This window comes from Octodon degus, unplaced genomic scaffold, assembly GCF_000260255.1.
Source record: "Octodon degus isolate 3935 unplaced genomic scaffold, OctDeg1.0 scaffold00021, whole genome shotgun sequence".
NCBI lineage: Eukaryota > Metazoa > Chordata > Mammalia > Rodentia > Octodontidae > Octodon > Octodon degus.
This window is the reverse complement of record NW_004524597.1, coordinates 19,007,944-19,026,815: the sequence shown is the minus strand read 5'-3', so window position 1 is coordinate 19,026,815 and position 18,872 is coordinate 19,007,944. Positions and strand designations below refer to the sequence as shown.

At 54.7% G+C, this 18,872-nt stretch overlaps 2 protein-coding genes across 3 annotated transcripts; one reads left to right on the top strand and one right to left on the bottom strand.

Moving 5' to 3' along the window:
• The first annotated feature begins 7,789 nt into the window (after positions 1–7,789).
• Positions 7,790–10,127, top strand: Rasl10a (RAS like family 10 member A). 2 transcript variants are annotated; one of them, XM_023711708.1, is made up of 3 exons: positions 7,790–8,259; positions 9,365–9,489; positions 9,786–10,127. In XM_023711708.1, exons 1-3 carry the CDS (start codon positions 8,035–8,037, stop codon positions 10,051–10,053), a joined length of 618 nt encoding a protein of 205 aa, XP_023567476.1. In that variant the 5' UTR covers positions 7,790–8,034; the 3' UTR covers positions 10,054–10,127. The 2 variants fall into 2 exon arrangements, with proteins under 2 accessions (XP_023567476.1, XP_004628100.1); XM_004628043.2 differs by having other exon boundaries at positions 7,793–8,253.
• Positions 10,128–10,486: 359 nt separating this feature from the next.
• Positions 10,487–15,795, bottom strand: Gas2l1 (growth arrest specific 2 like 1). Its single transcript, XM_004628040.2, has 6 exons — positions 15,674–15,795; positions 14,051–14,703; positions 12,699–12,806; positions 12,505–12,601; positions 12,251–12,422; positions 10,487–11,800 (listed from the first exon to the last, which is right to left on the bottom strand). Exons 2-6 carry the CDS (start codon positions 14,681–14,683, stop codon positions 10,774–10,776), a joined length of 2,037 nt encoding a protein of 678 aa, XP_004628097.1. The 5' UTR covers positions 14,684–14,703; positions 15,674–15,795; the 3' UTR covers positions 10,487–10,773.
• Positions 15,796–18,872: the final 3,077 nt, after the last annotated feature.

The following is an 18,872-nucleotide window of genomic DNA, read 5'->3' as shown; positions in this document are numbered from 1 at the left end:
AAGGACCAATAAACAAAATGGACATTCATCTGTATACCCTTTTTTTGTTAAGTTCTGTTATTTGAATATTATAGGTGTGTTAACTCAGCAAAATAATCTAAAGGAGTTCAGTAGTCCATAATAGTATTGGGTCTTCTGCTTCACTGGCAATGTCAGAAATTGTTGACCTGAGTCCTCTACATAGCAGTACCTTTGTTTTTGCAATTTAAAATATCTCCTCCTCTTTCTTCTCCTCTTTCTCCTCCCCCTCCCTCTCCACCTTCTCCTGTTCCTTTTTTTTTTTTTTTTTTTTTTTCTTTTTTGAGACAGGATCTTTCTATGCAGTTCAGGCTGACCTTAAACTCTGTGATCCTCCTCCCTCAGCCTCCCAAATGCTGGGATCACAGTCATGCAACACTATGCCCAGCTTATAGTACCCTCTTTGTCCCATTTGAACTTTAGAACTAATTGTGGTTTTTTAAAGAGTGATATTTTTATTTGGATCACATCAAATGTTTACACTAAATTATGGAGAATTGAGCTTTCCCAGCATATACAGGCCTGTGGGTTGATCTCCCAGTATCACAAAAAGAAAAAGAATTGACATTAGTAATAATATAAGGGAGTAAATGAAGATGTAACTCATATGTGAAGCCCTGCGTTTGGGTTCAAACCCCAATGCCACCAAATACTAGTACTGGGTGATAGTTTATGGCCCTAATACGAATTGCTGAATTATTATGGTGGTGAAGCCCTTAACAGTCTATCTTCCCAGTGACCACTTCCTCCTTCCCCACTCCAGCCCTGGGTACAACTTCCTTAGACCTTTCCCGCCCACACAAGGGAGCCTCCAGTCAGCCCCTTATACGTCACTAAACCCGCCCCTCAAGCTCTGCCCCCTGGCAAAAGTCCATAAAGTCTCAGGTCAGAGGATCTGCCCATCTCCCTGCCCTTGGTCCTCTCCCTGTGTTTAGAGTTAATAAAGGCTTTCCCTCTCCCTATTTCTGTTTCTCTGCTGCGCCACCACAGCCATTGCTGCTGCCTCTAAGACCAGTGAGACAGCTCAGTGGACTAAAGCTCCTGCTTAGGCAAGCTTCGGCAAGCACAGGGACTGTGGTTTGATCCCTGGCACCACATACTGCACCAGCCCTGCCCCCATAGGGGGCTGAGCCAGCCAGAGTCTGGGTGTAGCAGCGATGCCTATAATCTCAGCGCTGGGGAGGCTGAAAGTAGGATCACTGAACTGCATGGTGAGACCCTGCAACATCCAAGTACATTAAAAAAAAAAATACTAGTACTAATGGTTAGGTATAGTGTAATCACCTGTAATCCCAGCACTCGGAGGCTGAGGCAGAGGGATTGCTGTGAATTTGAGGCCCGCTCAGGTTACACAGTTGAAGGCCAGACTAAAGTACAGCGCAAGACTCAATAACAGTGGATCTTTGTAGATACATACAGAAGTATGTACCTTTTTGTTCATATTGGTTTCTTTTGTAGCTTTTTGTAAGATTTTAAGTTTTCTTCATTTTAAAGTTCTCAGGTGGGCTGGCCCTGCTCAGGCAGATGCCGGGACCAGGGTTTGATCCCGGGTGTGCAGTGCCTGCCCCACCTCTGGGCTGAGACAGCGACGGAGACTGGGCATGGTGGCACCCACCTGTAATCCCAGTGCTTGGGAGGCTGAAAACAGGAGGATCACTACAAGTCTGACCTGTGTAATGAGAACCTGTGGGCCCTGCATTAAATACATTTAAAAAAAAAAAAAAAAAGTTCTCAGGTATTCACCTGCATTCTCCACTACTCAGGAGACTGTGATGAAAAGGTAGCTTGAGGGCGCTGGTGAGATGGCTCAATGGTCTAAAGCACCTACTTGAAACAAGCTTGGCAAAGCACAGGGACCACGGTTCGATCCCCCAGCACCACATGCCAGCCAGCCCCGCCCCCTGGTGGGCTGAGCTGGCCACACACACACACACACACTCTCTAAATAAAATGTAAAAATAAATAAATAATTTTAAAAAATATGTTTATGAGCATTTTCTACTCCAGTTCTTTTTATAAATAGGCTCTCTTTTTTATTTTCCATATATCTTTATAATGTAAGTATGTTTTAAAATATGTGAATATATGGGGCTGGAGAGATGGCTCAGTGGTCTAAAGCACCTACTTGAAACAAGCTTGGCAAAGCACAGGGACCACGGTTCGATCCCCCAGCACCACATGCCAGCCAGCCCCGCCCCCTGGTGGGCTGAGCTGGCCACACACACACACAATAAATAAATGTAATAAGTAAAAATAAATAATTAAAAAAAAAGAATACAAAAAAATATGTGAATATAGAATTAATATATTTAGCTGGGTATGGTGGCACGCACTTGAGAGGCTGAGGCAAGAGGATTGCTGTGAGTTTGAAGCCAGGCACGTTAAGGGGCCACCCAGATAGCTCAGCAGACTAAAGCGCCTGCTTAGACATGTGCAGGAACCAGTTTGATCCCCGCAAGTGCCGTGTAGGCCTCACCCACACGGCGTGCTGAGATGTTGACTGAGCCTGGGTGTGGTGGTGCCCACCTGTAATCCCAGCATTTGGGAGGCTGAAAACGAGGATCACTATGAGTCCAAGCTGTCCCCAGCCTCGTCATTTTCTTCATGTCCTTCTAATCCAGAACCCATGTTCCTCATGTCTCCTGTGACAGGTTCTCAGAGAATTTTCTCTCATAACCATAACAGTTTCAAGAAGCATTCGTCTGCCAGGCATGGTGGCACACACTTGTAATCCGAGCACTTGGGAGGCAGAGGCAGGAGAACAGCTGTCTGAGGCCCAACCACATACTGAATTCAAGGCCATCCTGAACTGTACAGAGAGATCCTGTCTCAAAACAGAAGAAAACAAGGGGCCAGGGATATAGCTCAGTGGAATAAGCATCTGTGTGGCAAGATCAAGGTCCTGAGTTTGATCCCCGGTACAAAAAAAAAAAAAAAAAAAAAAAAAAAAACAGAAAATGTATTGATCAGCCACTTCATAGAATGTCCTTCACTTTGGAATTTGTCTGATGTTTTCCTCATAGCCATCTTGAAGTTATGGTTATTTGGTTTTGGTTTGTGGCTCTAGGGATGGAACCCAGGGCCTCACACACTGGAGACAAGCACTCTGTCACTGAGCTACATCCTCATACCTTTTTGAGAAAGAGTTTCACTAAATTGCTCAAACTGGTCTTGCATTTTGACCCTCCTGCCTCAGCCTGTGAAGAAGCCAGGGTCACAAGCATGTGCTACCATACCTGGTGGCTTATGGGTATTTGGGAAGAGAACCATAAAGGTACCCTTCCCATCCTATTGTCTCAGTGGGACTCCCTAACCCTCTCATGTCATTCTAGATCCCCTGCCTGAGGGAAATGTGTGAGAGCTGCTTTACTTTGAAATTTATCCCCACTTCTGTCCTCCTCTCTTTGGAAGCAAAACACTACATGCAGCCTACACTCGGGAAACGTGTGTGGGAGGCAGGAGCTACATAAAGTCTTTGGAATTCTCCTGTAAGAAATTTCTCTCACGAGACCAGGCGTGGTGGTGCACGTCTGTAATCCCAGTGCTGGGGAGGCTGAAAATAAGAGGATCACTATGAGTCCAAGCTGTGTAGTGAGACCCTGTGCCAAATATATTTAAAAAAAGAAATTTCTTTCACATTGATTTACGCATTGATTTATGCAGTCAACATTTCTATCAGTTTGGACTTCTTAGGTATTTATTTTATAACTGGAGTGTAATTTATTTTGTTACTTGATATGTCTGTTTTGCCTATTGGGAACTCTCCTTCAGGCTCCTCTGTCCCTTTGACATGCTACCATCGTCTCATTTATGTGTAGCACTTCCTTACCTCCTAACAGTACAAGTCTCTTCAAGTTCATCCTGTGTCGGTCCTGCCGCAATCTCACTATCAGCCATTTTTGCAAAGTCTGGTCCATTTTTGGAGGTGGTATTAGAAACCTAGATCTTGGGGCTGAGTGTGCTTATTGCTATTGGGCTGTTACTTCATGGCTTTCTGAGCTGACAGAGCTAGACAACATGTGTGTGCATGCTTATCCATGTACATGTACCTGTCCCCTATTATATCTTATAACAGGTAGCTATTTACTTATGAAAGTGCAATTCTGCCAGGTGTGATGGTATATACCACACAGTAATCCCAGCTACTCAGGAGGTTGAGGCAGGAGGTAGCAAGTTCAAGTCTAGCAGGGGCAACCTAGCAAGATCCTGTCTCAAAAATAAGGGGAGCCGGGGCTGGGGAGATTGCTCAGTGGAATAAGTGCTTGCCTGGCAAGCACAAGGTCTTGGGTTTGATCCCTAGTATCACCAAAAAAATTAAATAAATAAAAATGAAGTAAATAAAAAATAAAGAGAGCAGGACTTGAGATTTAACCCAGCCGCACAGCATCTGCCTGGCAAGTGCAAGGTCCTGAGTTTGATTCCCATACAAAGCGGGAGGAGGGGTGGCGGCGGAGGGGAATGTAGCTTTGTACTCTAGGTTCAATCCCTTGTACTGTACACACATGCATATACAAAGTGGGATTGTTTTATATGTGTAGATCTTGTGTCCCCAACCTAGGCTGAGGTTCAGAGAGTTCAGGTAACATGCACAGGTAACAGCCCCAGAGGAAGGTTTGAAACCCCAAGAAGTCTCACTGTGCTGCCTCCTTGGGACTGGATGATTGTAACCATGCCTACCTAGCCTTCAGGAGGAGTCACTCTGATGGTGCAGCATGGAGCGGCCACCTGGGCCACAGGTAGTTCAAGAAGCTGAGCGACTGCCAGAACAAGTGTTGCCCAGTCATGATAAATGATAAATGATGGGACAGGCTGTAATTCACAGTGGTGTGTCTCAGATGGCTGGCCCAGAGGCACCCAGGATAGATGCCTCCTGAAGCTGGACTCCAGTTGGGGCCAGAACCAGGCCACCTGGGAAGAAGCCACGTGAAAAGGGATCTGATGGTAGTGACTGCCTGCCAGCTGCTAGTGGAGGCCATGGGTGATGCACTGGGGGAAGTAGAATCTCCCCAGCTCTGCCTGCCTCTGCCAGGCCCAGGCTCTCCCCCTACCCTTTCCATCAGCTGGGATTGCATCCCTAGGGCCAGGCTTTGGTATGTCCCCAGACCCTTTCCAAGCACTCAGCTCTACAGCTAGGCTGGTGCATCCCTTAGGCTCTTCTACTCTCAGGCCTCAGCCAGCCCAGGGTTCCTATCTCTGTCTGTCCCTGGCTGCATGCCTGACTCCCTCACTTAACAGAGGCAAGAGCAACTTAACAGAGGCTTGGCTACTCTATGCCCCACAGAGCCAGGTCCCCTCTGCCAAGGGAGAAGATATTGGTGTGTTTGATGGGTAGTCCCTGAAATTCTGGACAGAAACCTGTGAGGAAGGCAAGGGAGATTCCTAGGGGAATAGGAATGGGGGAGGGGGGGAACAGCTGGCAGCAGCCCCATAGCCTCTCTTTGGGGAAGGAGAGGAGACTGATGAGAAAAATTCTGAAATCCACATTCCAGGCAGCTCCAGCTGCCCTGTTTGCTAATCTTTCTTGGGAGCCTGGCCCAGGCCACCCACACTCCATCATAGCTCATCAGCCACCACAGATGACAGAGACCTCTCCAAAGTCTTTCCCTATAGGGCCAAAGGGTAGGTGATCCAGTGATCACCTCCAGAAGCCGTTCTGATCCCTGGACCCAGGAGAAGCTGAGGTTCTCAGAAAGTTAGGCCCAAGAGCCAGTGCCTGACTTCCAGTCCTCCTCCTGCACACCTCAGCCAAATCACTGTGAGCCTCCGGGAGCAAGTGGCTGAGGATCACAGCGGCACAGCACAGCCTGCGCTGCTGCTGCCGCCACTGCTGGTGTGATCTCCCAGGGAAGGCACCACCCTTGCACAGCAGGCAGGACTTTGTGGGACTCTTGGGACACTCGCAGCCTCCAGTGCCCTCCATCAGTCCATGTGTTGAGAAGCTGTCCCAGAGGGGCCTCACACAGTCTTCCCCAAAATTCCCAAAGATGCCCTGCCTAGGAAGAGGTTTCCATGTTAGGATAGTACTTGAGAACTGACTCTAAGGGTGGGCAGGAGCTCCAGCAGCAGGAGAGGACATCAGTGAGGCCACTCTGGTGTCTGCCTGCAACCTGCTGTGTGCCAAGGGAGCAAGGGTTGAATCTATTTATTCCCTGCTGTTTCTCCAAAGGAAGGGAAGCAGTCACAAAACCAAGAAGCCTAGCTGGGCACAATGATGGCAAATGCTTACAAACTCACTTACAGGGGAGGTTGAGGCAAAAGGGTTGAAAGTTTGAGGCCAGCCTGGGCAATTTAGCAAGGTCCTGTACTCAAAACCAAAACAAACAGACACACAAAACCACAAGTCTGAAAATTTTAAAAGTCCAGAAGTGTTAAAACTAGTGTAAGAGGGTAAATAGAGTAAAGGGAAACATGCCAGGCACGTGGTGCACACCAGTAACCCCAGCACTGGGGAGGTTGGGCCAGCAGGATCACCTGGAGTTCCAGGCCAGCCTGGACTACAAAGTTGAGTTCAAGGCCAGCCTGAACTGAACAGCGAAACAACCAACAAAACAATTGAGCAAAACCAACCAATCCCCACCCCCCCAAAAAAAACCCCACAAAATTTCCCTCAGCGCAGAAACAGACCCCTGTACATTTCATTCTGCACCTGGGTAAGGGCACAGACATGGGGCAACATACAGGGGCAGGTGAGATCCTACGGGAAGGAGGTCTCCCACCAGCTCCACCAGGGAGAGGGCGTTGAAGGCTGGGAATCTGGTTTGGAGGTTGCATTCTTTTTAGGGAAGCTACAAATGAAGACCCCCCTACAGGAAACAGTCTTAGCAGCAAGGGAGGTGGTGTTGCTGATTTTTGGATTTTTCTATATTTATTCACCTTCAGCCTTGCTGAGGCAGAGACCTGAGGCTGAGCTGCTGTGTGACTCAGTGTGTGCCAGACTCCGTCCCTATTGCTAGCCCCTCCCCTCTTCTTCAAGACAGTCCTTTGAGATACTCCGTGGGACCATTTACCTTTGTGGGTGGGTGGCAGGTGTCAGAGGCCTCAGGGGAGATGGCAAGGCCAGCAGAGGGCCTGGGACCTCCATGCCCTTCTAACCATGGTGATCTTCTCCAGCCTCAGTTCCTCTCTCCAATGGAGGCAACCAGGTTGAGGCAAAGTTTAGAAAAGGGTCTGGCACCTAGTAGGTTCTCACAAAACATAGAGGCCCTTGAAGTTAGGTGTCTGCCTTTGATGGGTGCAGAGCAAGGACCCAGCGCAGTGCGGTTATTGGCAAGGTCACACAGATAAGACCCGGTATGACTCCGGGCGGCCTGACTCCAGGGGTCAGGGCTTGTCTAGAGCCAGTTTGTAAGAGTGGCGTTCGGAGAAGCAGACGCAGAGGTAGGCAGTAAAGGGCTTCTGTTCCGGATCGGTGAGAAGAGTGTGGGTCGCGGTGGATGATTAGGCCCCACGGCTCCCCGCCCTCCTCTCACCTTCCCGCGACCCTTCCCGGGAGGGGCGTCGGGGACAGAGGAGGTGGGAGGGACGGGCGGGCGGTTACCTCATCACCGCCTCCGGGAGGGAGGCCGGTCTGGCTCGCTCGCGCCGGCGGCTGGGGCCGGCGGCGACTCCCCGCGCGGGAGTGAGAAGGACGGAAGGACCCAGGTGCTGAGAGGCCGCGCGGTGAGGGGCCCGCGCCGAGAGGAGGCCGGACCTCGCGGGCCCGCGCTGCCGCCGGCGCCTCGGAGCGCGCTGTGGGCGGGGGCGGTGTCTGCGCGCGGCGCGCCGGGTCTGTTCTTTCCCGAGCTTCGGCACTCGCCGGAGCTGCCGAAGCGTCCGCCACCGTCTGCCCGCTGTGTTGTCTGACTGCCCTCCCGCCGCCAGTTCCGTCTTCGGGCCTGGTCTCTGCCTGCCTCGGGTGCTCGGGTGGGGGACGACGAGCGCGGCGGGGTCCCAGCGCACTGGGCAGAGCGCCCGGGACGCACGGTCGGAGCGCACGGTGCGGCGCCGGCCCATGAGTCTAACCGGCGCGAGCCGGCCATGGGGGGCAGCCTGCGGGTGGCTGTTCTGGGCGCCCCAGGAGTGGGCAAGACGGCCATCATCCGCCAGTTCCTGTTCGGTGACTATCCCGAGCGCCACCAGCCCACGGGCGGGACCCGCCTCTACCGTCCAGCGGTGCTGCTCGACGGCGCTGTCTACGACCTGAGCATCCGCGACGGCGAAGGCGACATCGCTGGTCCTGGCCCTGGAGGTCTGGAGGTAGAGGTTCGAGGGGCGGGCTGTAGCTGGTGCCCTGTGAGGAGTCTGTGTGTGCCTGGCGCACTTGTGCGTGTCCACGTGGACAGCCGCATGCCGCCCAAGGCCGGGGTTTGAAGAAACAGTGTGTGTGTGCTGGTTATTCGTGCGTTTGAATCCTCGAAGCCGGCCTGGAGATTCCCAAGCCCAGGATAAACCGGACGATTTTGTTAAGCGGCTGTTTCTTGTTCGGTGGGTGCTTTTGTCTTTTTTGCCTGCCTCCGCTGGTCTGTTTGGGTCACCGCATGGTGCAGCAAGATGATGTGGGCTTGAGGATGCAGCTTGTGTTTGGTACTAGAGCAGAGCCACTGTGGGAGAGAGGGGAGTCTGGGAAAGGGATGGACTTTCTAGAGGTGAAGATTTATTTAGGAGGTTGTGCAGAATCCAGGACCAACCTCTAATCTTTGTAGCTGGATGCTTCCCCAGAGATTTAGAGGAAAAAGCAGGATTAATTAGGGCTTTTTGTAGGGTGTGGCATTGGATCTGAACACACAAGGATGAGCGAGTGTTGAATAAAAGAAGTGATGTAAGCATCCAAGGTGGAGGGAGAGACCTGCACAGGCACAGCTGCCCATGGTCTGTGATCCCAGGACGCTGATGGAAGGCAGGAGCTCCTGGCCAAGGACTTGGGAGCCATTCTAGAGGTGGCAGTGGTAACTAGCAAGGGAAGCTAGGGCGAGTTGAACTGGGGAAAGGGGGAAGGAGCAAGAGGCAGATGGGGTCGGGGGTAGTGAGAAGGAGGATGGAGGGCTGCTGGCTGACAGGCTCCAGGCACATTTTATCCTGGTGGCCATGGTAAGACTGTGAGACTCAGGGGACGTGGGCATGGAGTGACTAAGGCCTGAGGATAAACTGGGTACTTGATTTTTTGAGAAGGGGTCTCATTCTGCAGTTCAGGATGGCCTTGAATTTACCTTGAACTTGTAATCCTCCTGCTTCAGCCTTCTGAATGCTGGGATTACAGGTATGCTTCACCATGCCCAGCTGAACTTTGTGTTTAGTGCCAAACTCTTGTAAAGGGTTTGAGTCTAGGAGAGTTAAAGGCTTGCCTCAAACCGCAGCCTCCCACCTCCAGGAGCCGCCTGACCCTAAGGACTGGAGCTTGCAGGATACCGACGCCTTCGTGCTTGTCTACGATATCTGCAGCCCGGACAGTTTTGATTATGTGAAGGCCTTGAGGCAGCGCATCGCGGAGACCAGGTGGGGCCGCGGCAGGGGGTGATGGTGGGGAACTGTTGGTGGTTTGGGTGGGCCTTTGCCAGACGGGAGCGAGACTGCCTCCTTCGCAGGCCAGGTTTTGGATCAGGGCTTTCTTTGTTCATGGAAAGGTCTCCAATTGTCTTTGACCCACATGGGTCTGGGGCTACTTACGGCGGGGGGGAGTTGTATCTGGATGTAGGAAATGCACCTGCGTGTATATATTCACGGGGGAAGGAATCTCCGGCCCTTGAGTCCGCGTCCCCCGCATCGAGTCTCTCACCCTATCCGGCCCCCAGGCCGGCGGGCGCACCCGAAGCTCCTATCCTCGTGGTAGGCAACAAGCGAGATCGGCAGCGGCTGCGCTTCGGACCTCGGCGAGCGCTGGCCACCTTGGTGCGCAGAGGCTGGCGCTGTGGCTACCTCGAGTGCTCTGCCAAGTACAACTGGCACGTGCTACGTCTCTTCCGCGAGCTTCTGCGCTGTGCCCTGGTGCGCGCACGCCCTGCGCACCCAGCCTTACGCCTGCAGGGGGCGCTGCACCCAGCGCGCTGCAGCCTCATGTGACTGCTGAGCTTCACCAGGATTGTACAAGGAAATAAATTTTCTCCCTGACTGGATAAGGAACGCTTCCCAGGCCTTTCTTTGAACTTCATTGAACACAGCCCAGTCCCACACCGAAATGGACAAAAGATAACACTTTTCTGGGATCTCATCAGGTCAGTCCTACTGGATGGAAAAGGCTTGGCTATGAATCCGACTGGAAGCTGATTGCCTCTGGCACTTGATTGGACAATTCTAAGCCACGCCTCTTGCGAGGTAATAAACAATTTATGTACACTTGGGATTTGTGTTCTGGAATGGACAAGATGGCCTTAACCGTAAGAGACAGAGCTGCCAGACTTGGTTCCCTTGTAGTTAATAAGCCCAACTTGTAAGGGAATGGTCAAAAAAATATGTAATGGCCCCAAGGCTGAGCCCCCAAGAAACAGACAGGTGGCTGGAGCAAAACTTTACTGTTAAAGAGACTTTGCTGGACCACAGGTCCTCTGGACACCGGACTTACCCGGCCTCCTCTAAGGCATTCAAATAATATTAGTAATTAAATAGCAATGCTCATTCCCCAACAGGAATGTACAACAGAGGTCCCATTGTGCCATGTGGTCCCGAGGGGTCTGGTCCCATGAGGTCTGGTACTCCAGAGTGGAGGGGGCTCCCTGATGCAGAGGGTAGGTTAAGGCCACAAAGGAAAGGGAATCTGGCAACAGCTAGACTGGTCCACCACGTTCAGGAATCTGGTTTGGCCCTTGAGGTGACCGAGTGCAGAGCATGCCAGGCCCCGAGCTGCGTGGGTTCAGATGGGCGGCGGGGACCGCGTGGTGTGGGGATGCGTGAGGGTTTACCATCTGGCTGTATGTCCATCCGACCCCGTGCCCAGTTCTGTGAGGGTTCTGGGCCAGCCAAAGAGTTCCCAGATGCATCTAGTGACATCCCCATGCCAAGACAGGGGCTGCCTTCATCAGAAGAGCTGGACAGGGCTTGGCTGCGGGGCCCTGGCAGCCCATTGGCTGTCCGGCCAGAGTCCCCGGGTGGACCACACTTGCCACCCAGAATGCTGAGGGAAGAAGAGGAGGAACTGGAGGAACAGTAGGCTGAGTCAGGAGCTGGAGGATCTGGAGCTCGAGCCAGGTCAGGGGCTGCTCCAGGGGTTTGGCTAGCAGCTGCCTCAAGGGCACGGGCATTGGCCAGGAATTCTTCTTCCAGACGACGGAACAGCTGCTGCTCTTGCTGGGGGTCAAGCTGCAGAGGTGTGCGAAACACGCTGGCTGGTGTGGCTCCCAGCTCTGGCTCAGGGCTGGAGATCCGGGGAGGTTGCCCTGCTGCAGGGCTGCGGGCTCGGGGAGCCTGGGGGGTGCTCCTGCCCGAACCCCCACCGCCCCTTCCCTTGGGCAACCATGAGTGTTGCCCATCTCGGTCTCTGTGCACCAGCAGTACAGCCTGCTCCTCACGGCTCTGGCTGCGGGCCCGACGAGTGGGGCTAGGGGCAGACAGTGGGGCTCCTCTGCCTCCGAGAGCTGCACGGGGCCGGCCCCGATCCAGACGGTCTCTGGACTGGCTACGAGGAGCAGGTGGCCGTCTCGGGGAGGCCGGGGTGCCAGTGGTTAGCCGCCGGCTGGGCCGTTCCCTCCGGGTGCCAGGGCCTGTGTCATCACTGCGGGCGCCAAGGGGCCCGCTCTGGGCTGAGGAGGCTGAGGAGTCACTGTCACCGGAGTAGCGGCGGGATCGGGGAAGAGGGGGCAGCTGATCCCGGGGCCTGAGGCAGGGGAATAAGAGAAAAGGAGTACCGATAGAGCACAGAAGGGACAAGGAAAAGGCCAGGGGGGGCAGGTAGCTCCTGAACAGACAGGAAGTGCGGCCCAGAGTCGCAAGGCAACCATCTACCCTGGGGCTTTCCAGGGAGAAGCCAGAGGCTTGGCCAAGAGAAATGTGCACAGGGCTCTCAACTCTTCCCCAGGACTCTGCCCCGCCCCCCACCAGCCAAGAAGGAAGCTGGGGGTTGGACTGGCCGCCGCCCAACCCCCAGGGCCCGCCCCAGCTGTTGTTGGTTTGGTGGGTTGCTATGGAGACGGGAAGCCAGGCCCACCCCCACCCACAGGAACTTTTCCCAGGGTGTGAGTCACTCTGGAGCACCGGCAACTCGTTATGGGCCCAGCCTGCCTCCACCCTCTCCCTCTGGGTAGCTAACTCCAGTCCTACACCTCACCTGAGTGGGGTCTCAGGCACCTCCTTTGTGCTTCGTAAACTAATGGGAGTCACTTCCGGCCGAGAGCCCCGGCGCTCATTTCCTGGGACTGGGCTACCAGGGCGGGGACTGGGGGTGGGTGATACCCTCTGGGGGGAGAAGGTTCTCGCCCTCGGCTGGGGCTGACGGTGTGCTGCAGGCGGAGGACAGGCAGGATGTGAGTGAGAAGCAAAGCCAGAAAGAGCCCTTGCCTGTCCACCCAGCCTGGCACTGACCCGTGGAAGAGCAGCGGCATGGGTCATGTTTGTCCAGGTAGTGCTCCAGTGTGTCCCAGCCGCCACCCACGCGGACCATCACGTGGCTCCTCAGCACCTGTGGGAGCCGATGTGGTCCCGTCAGTTGTTTCCCGTGGGCCGGGCCACCCACCCTCTTAGCAGCTCCTGGCTGGGGCAGAGCCCTCGCCTCTCACCCGCACGAAGATCAGCAGGCTGGAGTCTCCCACTCGGTACTTCCCCTCGGAAACCTTGATCATGGGGAACTGGTCTGGGCAGGTGCAGTGGCCCAGGATCTCCCTCACCTAAGGCCAGAGAGGAGAAGATGCTGGTCAGAGGTCAGTCCTTTCTCCTGGGCTTAACGTCAGTAGCTCCAGGGTCAGGAGGAAGTAAGTCTTTCCGGGGGAAAAGGGGGTGGAGAAGTGGGTGAAGCTTCCATGCATGGCCCTTAACTAGCTCTCTTTCCTGCCCCATCTTGTAGCCCCTCAGGCCGGGGGCGCCCTGAAGTTAGTTTTCACTCCCTTTGTCACCCTGGGAGGAGACAGGGGTGCAGGGGGCTCCAACAACTCTCGATGAGTGCTGATGTGGAAGCGAGTACCATAGACACGGTGGGGTGACACAAGTACTCACCAGCACTTCACACAGGCCACCAGTCTGGTGAGCAAACTGCATGCATGCTGCTCTGGGCCTGGAGTTGCCAGGCTGGCTCTGTGGGAGGCCCTGCCCGCCTCCCTGCCCACAGCGGCGCCAGAGGAAATGAGCAGGTGGAGCCTTGAGTGACCCAGGCCCAGGCTGGGGGTAGGGTGCGTGCCTCTGCCTATGGCTCTCCAGCTGCCTGCCTCCTGGGCAGGCACATCTTAGTCTAATCTCCTGATAAGAAAGAAACTCTAGACTGGGCTGCAGGGGAGGAAGGGACACTTAGGGCCTGGGGCAGTGGGAGGGAGCTGAGGGCCTGGCTTGGCACCTCCTAGGTTCCAGGCAGGACTCTTGCAGCTCCACCAGGGTTTTCTGTTCCCACCACCAGCAGCCACTGGGCAAAGCTTCCCAGAAGTGTGCTGGGGCTTGTGGGTGCTCTCAGGCACTCTGAGTGTCTGATATGCTAGGCACCTCACCCAGGCCGTTGTGCACATTGAGCCAAGTGCAGCACCCACTGGGCTTGGGGTAGTGGATCTATCTGTCCAACACCTTGCAGGGAGGACATAGCAAAGATGCCCAAGTAAAGGGCCCCCGCAGAGGGCCTGCACAGCACTTAGGAGGTGCACATACAGCACACGAAGAGACACGATGCTATGCACAAGCCAGGGTTCTGTCCCAGGACCGGATGGGCTGGCTATGTGACCTCAACCAACACCTCCCCTGGCCTACCTGCTTCCTTAGGGCCAAGATATATATACATTTGGCACTCAACATGTGCACCCTTCCTGTGTATACCCAGCAGATACTGTACCAGGGTGTGCTGCAGGAGGGTCAGAGATAAGTTATGGGCACTGATGCTGCCACACAGGGAAAGTGATCAGGAGCCTCCTAGGGTGAGCATCTGAGGACTCACCAGCTCATCAAGGTTGCGCAGGTCGCTGGGTGTCATTCGGGGTCCGCGGGCAGGAGCCCCTGGTGCAGTGGTGGTTTCAGTGCCTTCCTCCGTGGCACTGGGGACATTGGGAGCTGGGGGTACAGCACGTAGCTCCTGCTCGATCTCCTGCTCAAACTGCACAAGGCGGGGGGCCAGCAGGCCCAGGCGGGCCCCACGTCTCGCCACCTCTAGCAAGCACAGAACCACACTCTTCTCATTCTTACGCAGCACCAGGTCCTCAGTCTCAAACATGAGCACCTCAGGCACACCCAGCTCCGTGCGGCACCAGCCAATGAAGGTGGCTACGTTGTCCCGGGCCATGAAGGAGCCAGGTGCCACACTGTGTGCCTGAAAGGCCACACCTCGTGTTGGGCGGGCGGCAGCCTGAGCGCGGGCAGCATCAGTGACAGCGTTGGCATGCTGGCACAGGGTTGTGCCTGTGGCCAGCCCTGTCAGGAAGCCATCGCCACCACCAGGCAGACCCAGGCCATACAAGGCATTGAGCCATTCGGCCAGGTCTTCCTTCATGGCCTCCACGTAGGCCTCACTCGAGCGGAATGGCCGCACGCTCTTGGCTGCTGAGCCTGCGATGCCAGCTACTGGGTCCGCCATGCCCGGGGCCAGCCGAGTCACTGTGGGCAAGGACACAGGTCAGGGTTGTCGTGAGGACAAAGGGAACAGTCCAGGCGACTGGGACTGGCCTGTCCCTGAGGCCACATGCCTGGTTTAAGTGCAGTCTGAGAAAGTCTCTAGGCCTCAGTTTCCTCACCTGTGGAATGGTACAGTAAGTAATGTTACCTGCCTCAAGCGATTCAGTGAGATAAACATTTATACATAACTGTGTGTTTGCTGTTTGTTTGGTTCTTGGGGTGGGGCTGGGACAGGCTGAAGCCTCCCTTTCAGGCAGGCTGATGACTATCATAAAAGAGGGGACTTCCACACAAGTCAAAGACCTAGGCTTGGTAGCACGTATGTGGGCTCAGCTATACCAAGCATTTGGTGAACTCTTAATTTCAACTTCAATGATAATGAAATAAAAGGTATTGTTTATAATAATGGAAAAAAAAAAGAAAAAGAAAAAAAAAAGACTTGGACCCCGGCTGACAGGTCCCGACCTCAGGCAGGGGCTGTGCCCATAGCTGGGTGCTGGTGCCCACCCATCTCCTCTTCTAAGGGGCCTGCTCCTCCCCGAGCCCCCTCTTCCAAGGAGTATGCTATCATAACAACCACGTAACTACAGAATAGTAACAGCAACAACGGTGGGTAGAGCTGTCATCCCATTGTACAGGCGAAGAAACCGAGGCGCAGAAAGGGCATGCGCTCCATGAAGGTCGCAGGGTGGTGGGTGGAGGAGTCCGGTGCTTCAGGCGCGGTGGTGACGGCTGCTTTTGGCCCAGGCCCCGCCTCCCCCTAGAAGCTTTCCCAGTGCACCAAGCCGGTGCGGCGCGGCCTCCACGAGCCTCGCGGGTCCTCTCGGCCTGGCCCAGAGAGGGTGCAGGGCCGCCCAAGGTCACACAGCCCGGCGAACAGAGGCCGCGGACGCCGCCTCCAGGCCCCATCAGTGCGCACGCAGCAGGGGTTGCTGGGGGTCTCCGCGCTTACCTGGCTCATCCCGCGGCCCCGGGAAGCATCGCCACGGCGGAGGCCGGAGCCGGGTCTGGCCGCCGCAGGGAGGCGCCGACGGAGCCCCAGCGGATCCCGGTGCCGCCGCCGCCGCCGCCGCCGCCGCCGCCGCGGCCTCCGCGCCGCCCGCCGTCTCCGCCCCGCCCTCCTGGAATTCGGATCCGGCCGGGAGGGGCGGGCGGGGCCGCGCGCTCTTAAAGGGGACGCGCCTTTCCCGGAAGGGGGTGGAGATGGAGTCTCCCTGTGCGGGCGAGGGTTTCAGAGCAGAGGGCGATGGCAGTCAGTCCAGGCGCTCCACCCAAACCCAGGGCGGTCCCCTTGCCCTGTACACACACTTTTGGTCTCCCAGGCAGGGGATTGGACCTTCTGACTGTCCGCCCTCCCCGACAGTGACCTTCCCGGTGCGCCGCGGCACAGCGGCGAGAGATGAAGTCAGGAAGTGATAGGGGTCTAGGGCTGCAAAGTCACCTCCGTCCCGGGTGGGTGGACCTCAGCAGGCCAGATGACCGAGGCGATCCGCGAAGACGGCACAGTGGCGAGGGGGAGGATAGCTTTGCTTTGGCCCAATGGGTGGGGGCCCGTTTCAGGGGTGAGGACGCAGAGGCTCAGCGGGCGGCGGCCAAGGCCCTGAGTCTGTTGCATGCGATCACGCGCGGAACCGCGAGCTGCGTCGGGGGCTGCCTGGCTCGGCCGGGCGCTGCGGGGTTAACCTCACTGGGTCCTTTTCGAACTGCAGAGGACGGATCTGGCCTGCACCAGCGGGAAATCCTGCCCCCTGCTGCTGCCGGCTGGACGAGTCCCAAGCGCCAGGCTGGTCTAGGTTGCAGCGCTGTTGTGGGCGGGGCCCACTATCCAGATGCTCAGTTTTAATAAAGCTCACACTGTGTGCCAGAGCTGTTCTTTGTCCTTGAGGGACACATACCGCGCCCAGGCTGGGGTGCAAGTCCGAACGCAGCTAGAGGAGCTGGGATTTGAATGAGACCATTAACGGAATCCTCATTCAAGGATCAAGGCATTTGTTGAGCACCAACTGTGAGCTACTGAACACAGGGCATGCAGTATGGCAGGGATGCTGAGTCAGGCATGAGGTACAGGGGAAGAAAAGAAAGGCTAGAGTCAGGTAAGAGAGGCCAGGAGCCTATTGTCGTGTGGGAAGGCTGCAATTTTTTTTTTTTTTTTTTTTTTTTTTTTTGCGGAACTGGGGATTGAACTCAGGTCCTTGCACTTGCCAGGGAAGCGCTTATTCCACTGAGCCATCTCCCCGGCCCCAATGCAATTTTAAGTCAGAGGTCAGAAAAGAGCTGAGGAGGCTTGCTGGAGGAAGAGCGTGAAGGTCTGTGGCCGGAGACGCTGGAGCAGATCAAGGAGGGCCTTTGTGGGCCTTCCCTCTTAAGGGATATGGGAGCCATAGGGGATTTAGAGCAGGTGAGCCTGGCTTAGGTTTTAAGAGGGGTTACCTGTCACTGTGATGGGTGACCGGGCAGTAGCCAAAGGAGGAAATCAGGTAGTGGTAGTGGCGCCACTGGGAGGTGGAGAGACGTTGGATTTGGCTGTGTTGAGGGGTAAGTTACTATGCTGTGCTGGTGACTGGGTGGTTCAACCTGGCATAGTCTCATTATGTAGACTTCCCATAAAGGCCCTCCTTGATCTGTTCCAGTGTCTCTGGCCACAGGACTGTGAGGTCTGACTCCCAAGTCTGGGGCTAAGCCTGGGGAGAGAAATGATGCAGATGGGGCAGGGGTGCACCTTTGGTGAGGGAGGGGATAGGGAGTGGGTACTACATTATTTTTTAAATAACCTGATAAATTTTACAATTTTGTAATTTGGAGAAATAGGTTCAAAAGAAAGTGCGGGAAAAAAAAGAAAAAAAGAAAAGAGAAAGAAAAAAGTGAAGCAGCCAGCAATTGTGCATGTTTCTGTTATTGTTCTGGGAAATGAATCTTGAGCCTGGTGCATGCTTCAGAAAGCTCTACCTTTGGTTGGCTACAAATTTGCAACCCTCCTGGCTATGCCTTTAATCCTTAAACAGCTGGGATTATAGGTGTGCACCCCTATATTCAGCAATTTTATTTGTACAGGAACGTTTGTTGAGACAGGGTACAGGGTCTTGTAGACTTCCCATAAAGGCCCTCCTTGATCTGTTCCAGTGTCTCTGGCCACAGATCCCAGGCTGTCCTCTTAGAGGACAGCTTCAGCCTCCTCCTTCAGCTTGATCCTCCTGCTTCAGCCTCTTACATGCTGGGATTACAAGTGTGTGCCTCCATACCTGGTTTTTTTTTTGGGGGGGGGGAACCCGGGGATTGAACTCAGGCCCTTGCACTAGCCAGGGAAGCGCTTATTCCACCAAGCCATCACCCCGGCCCCTCCTAGTGGTTTCTTGAAATAGGGTCTCACTATGTAGTTCAGTTTACCTTTGACCTTACTACATAGCCCAGGCTGGCCTCAAACTCGTGCTCCTTCTGCCTCAGCTTCCTTTGCACTGGGACTACAGGTGTGTATCACCTGGGTCTTCACAGTTCAAGTAGCAAGTCTGAGTTCTCTATGCCCATGTTCTCATCTGAGAAGTGGGTACTGGGAGAAAAATGTGGAGGCATTTTGATATGGCCTTGGAATGATACAGGAAGCTGAGGTGGCAACAGCCACGGCCCCTAGAGGAATAGCAGTGTCCTATGGAGCTAAGACCAGAGGAGGGAGCAAGATAAAGCAGCACATGCCTTGTGCACTGTAGCAAGAAGGGTGGGAGCTACTGAATGGCTTGTCCAGAAGTCACCCTGGCATCTGAGGAGCCCATGGGGCTGTGGAGGGCCCGGGGGACAGTGTGTTGGTGCAGAGGCAATTTTTCTGCCAACTGTAGGCTGGGATAGTCACAGGGTAACTTAAAAGCATGAAAGCATGCTTGTTTGTTGAGATGGGGCAGGGCCAAGCCCACAAAGGTTCCCATGCATAGGTGGGAGAAAGCAGCATGTCTGCGGTGGGATAACCTACCACAGAGTGCAAGGTCAGGCAGGCAGTGAGGTAAACACTGGCCTTGGCAGACTTGCACTTAGGAGTCAGGAAGGGGGCAATAAAGAGAACTGAAAGGAACCACCACTTAGATGCACAAGGAACACATGGTCAGGGCTGTTTCCAACTCCACCTGAGCAGTGGGAAAATGAGAAAAAGTGCACTTCCTCATAGG

What these genes read in the sequence shown, in the direction of transcription:
- Gas2l1 (XM_004628040.2), bottom strand. Translation starts at nt 14,683, where the DNA reads ATGGCGGACCCAGTAGCTGGCATCGCAGGCTCAGCAGCCAAGAGCGTG. An exon ending in GCCTGCTGATCTTCGTGCGG is followed by an intron (nt 12,602 to 12,698) that starts GTGAGAGGCGAG and finishes CGGCTCCCACAG; the next exon opens with GTGCTGAGGAGCCACGTGAT. An exon ending in GTGCCTGAGACCCCACTCAG is followed by an intron (nt 11,801 to 12,250) that starts GTGAGGTGTAGG and finishes CCCCTGCCTCAG; the next exon opens with GCCCCGGGATCAGCTGCCCC.
- Rasl10a (XM_023711708.1), top strand. Translation starts at nt 8,035, where the DNA reads ATGGGGGGCAGCCTGCGGGTGGCTGTTCTGGGCGCCCCAGGAGTGGGC. An exon ending in CTGGAGGTCTGGAGGTAGAG is followed by an intron (nt 8,260 to 9,364) that starts GTTCGAGGGGCG and finishes TCCCACCTCCAG; the next exon opens with GAGCCGCCTGACCCTAAGGA. An exon ending in CAGCGCATCGCGGAGACCAG is followed by an intron (nt 9,490 to 9,785) that starts GTGGGGCCGCGG and finishes TCCGGCCCCCAG; the next exon opens with GCCGGCGGGCGCACCCGAAG.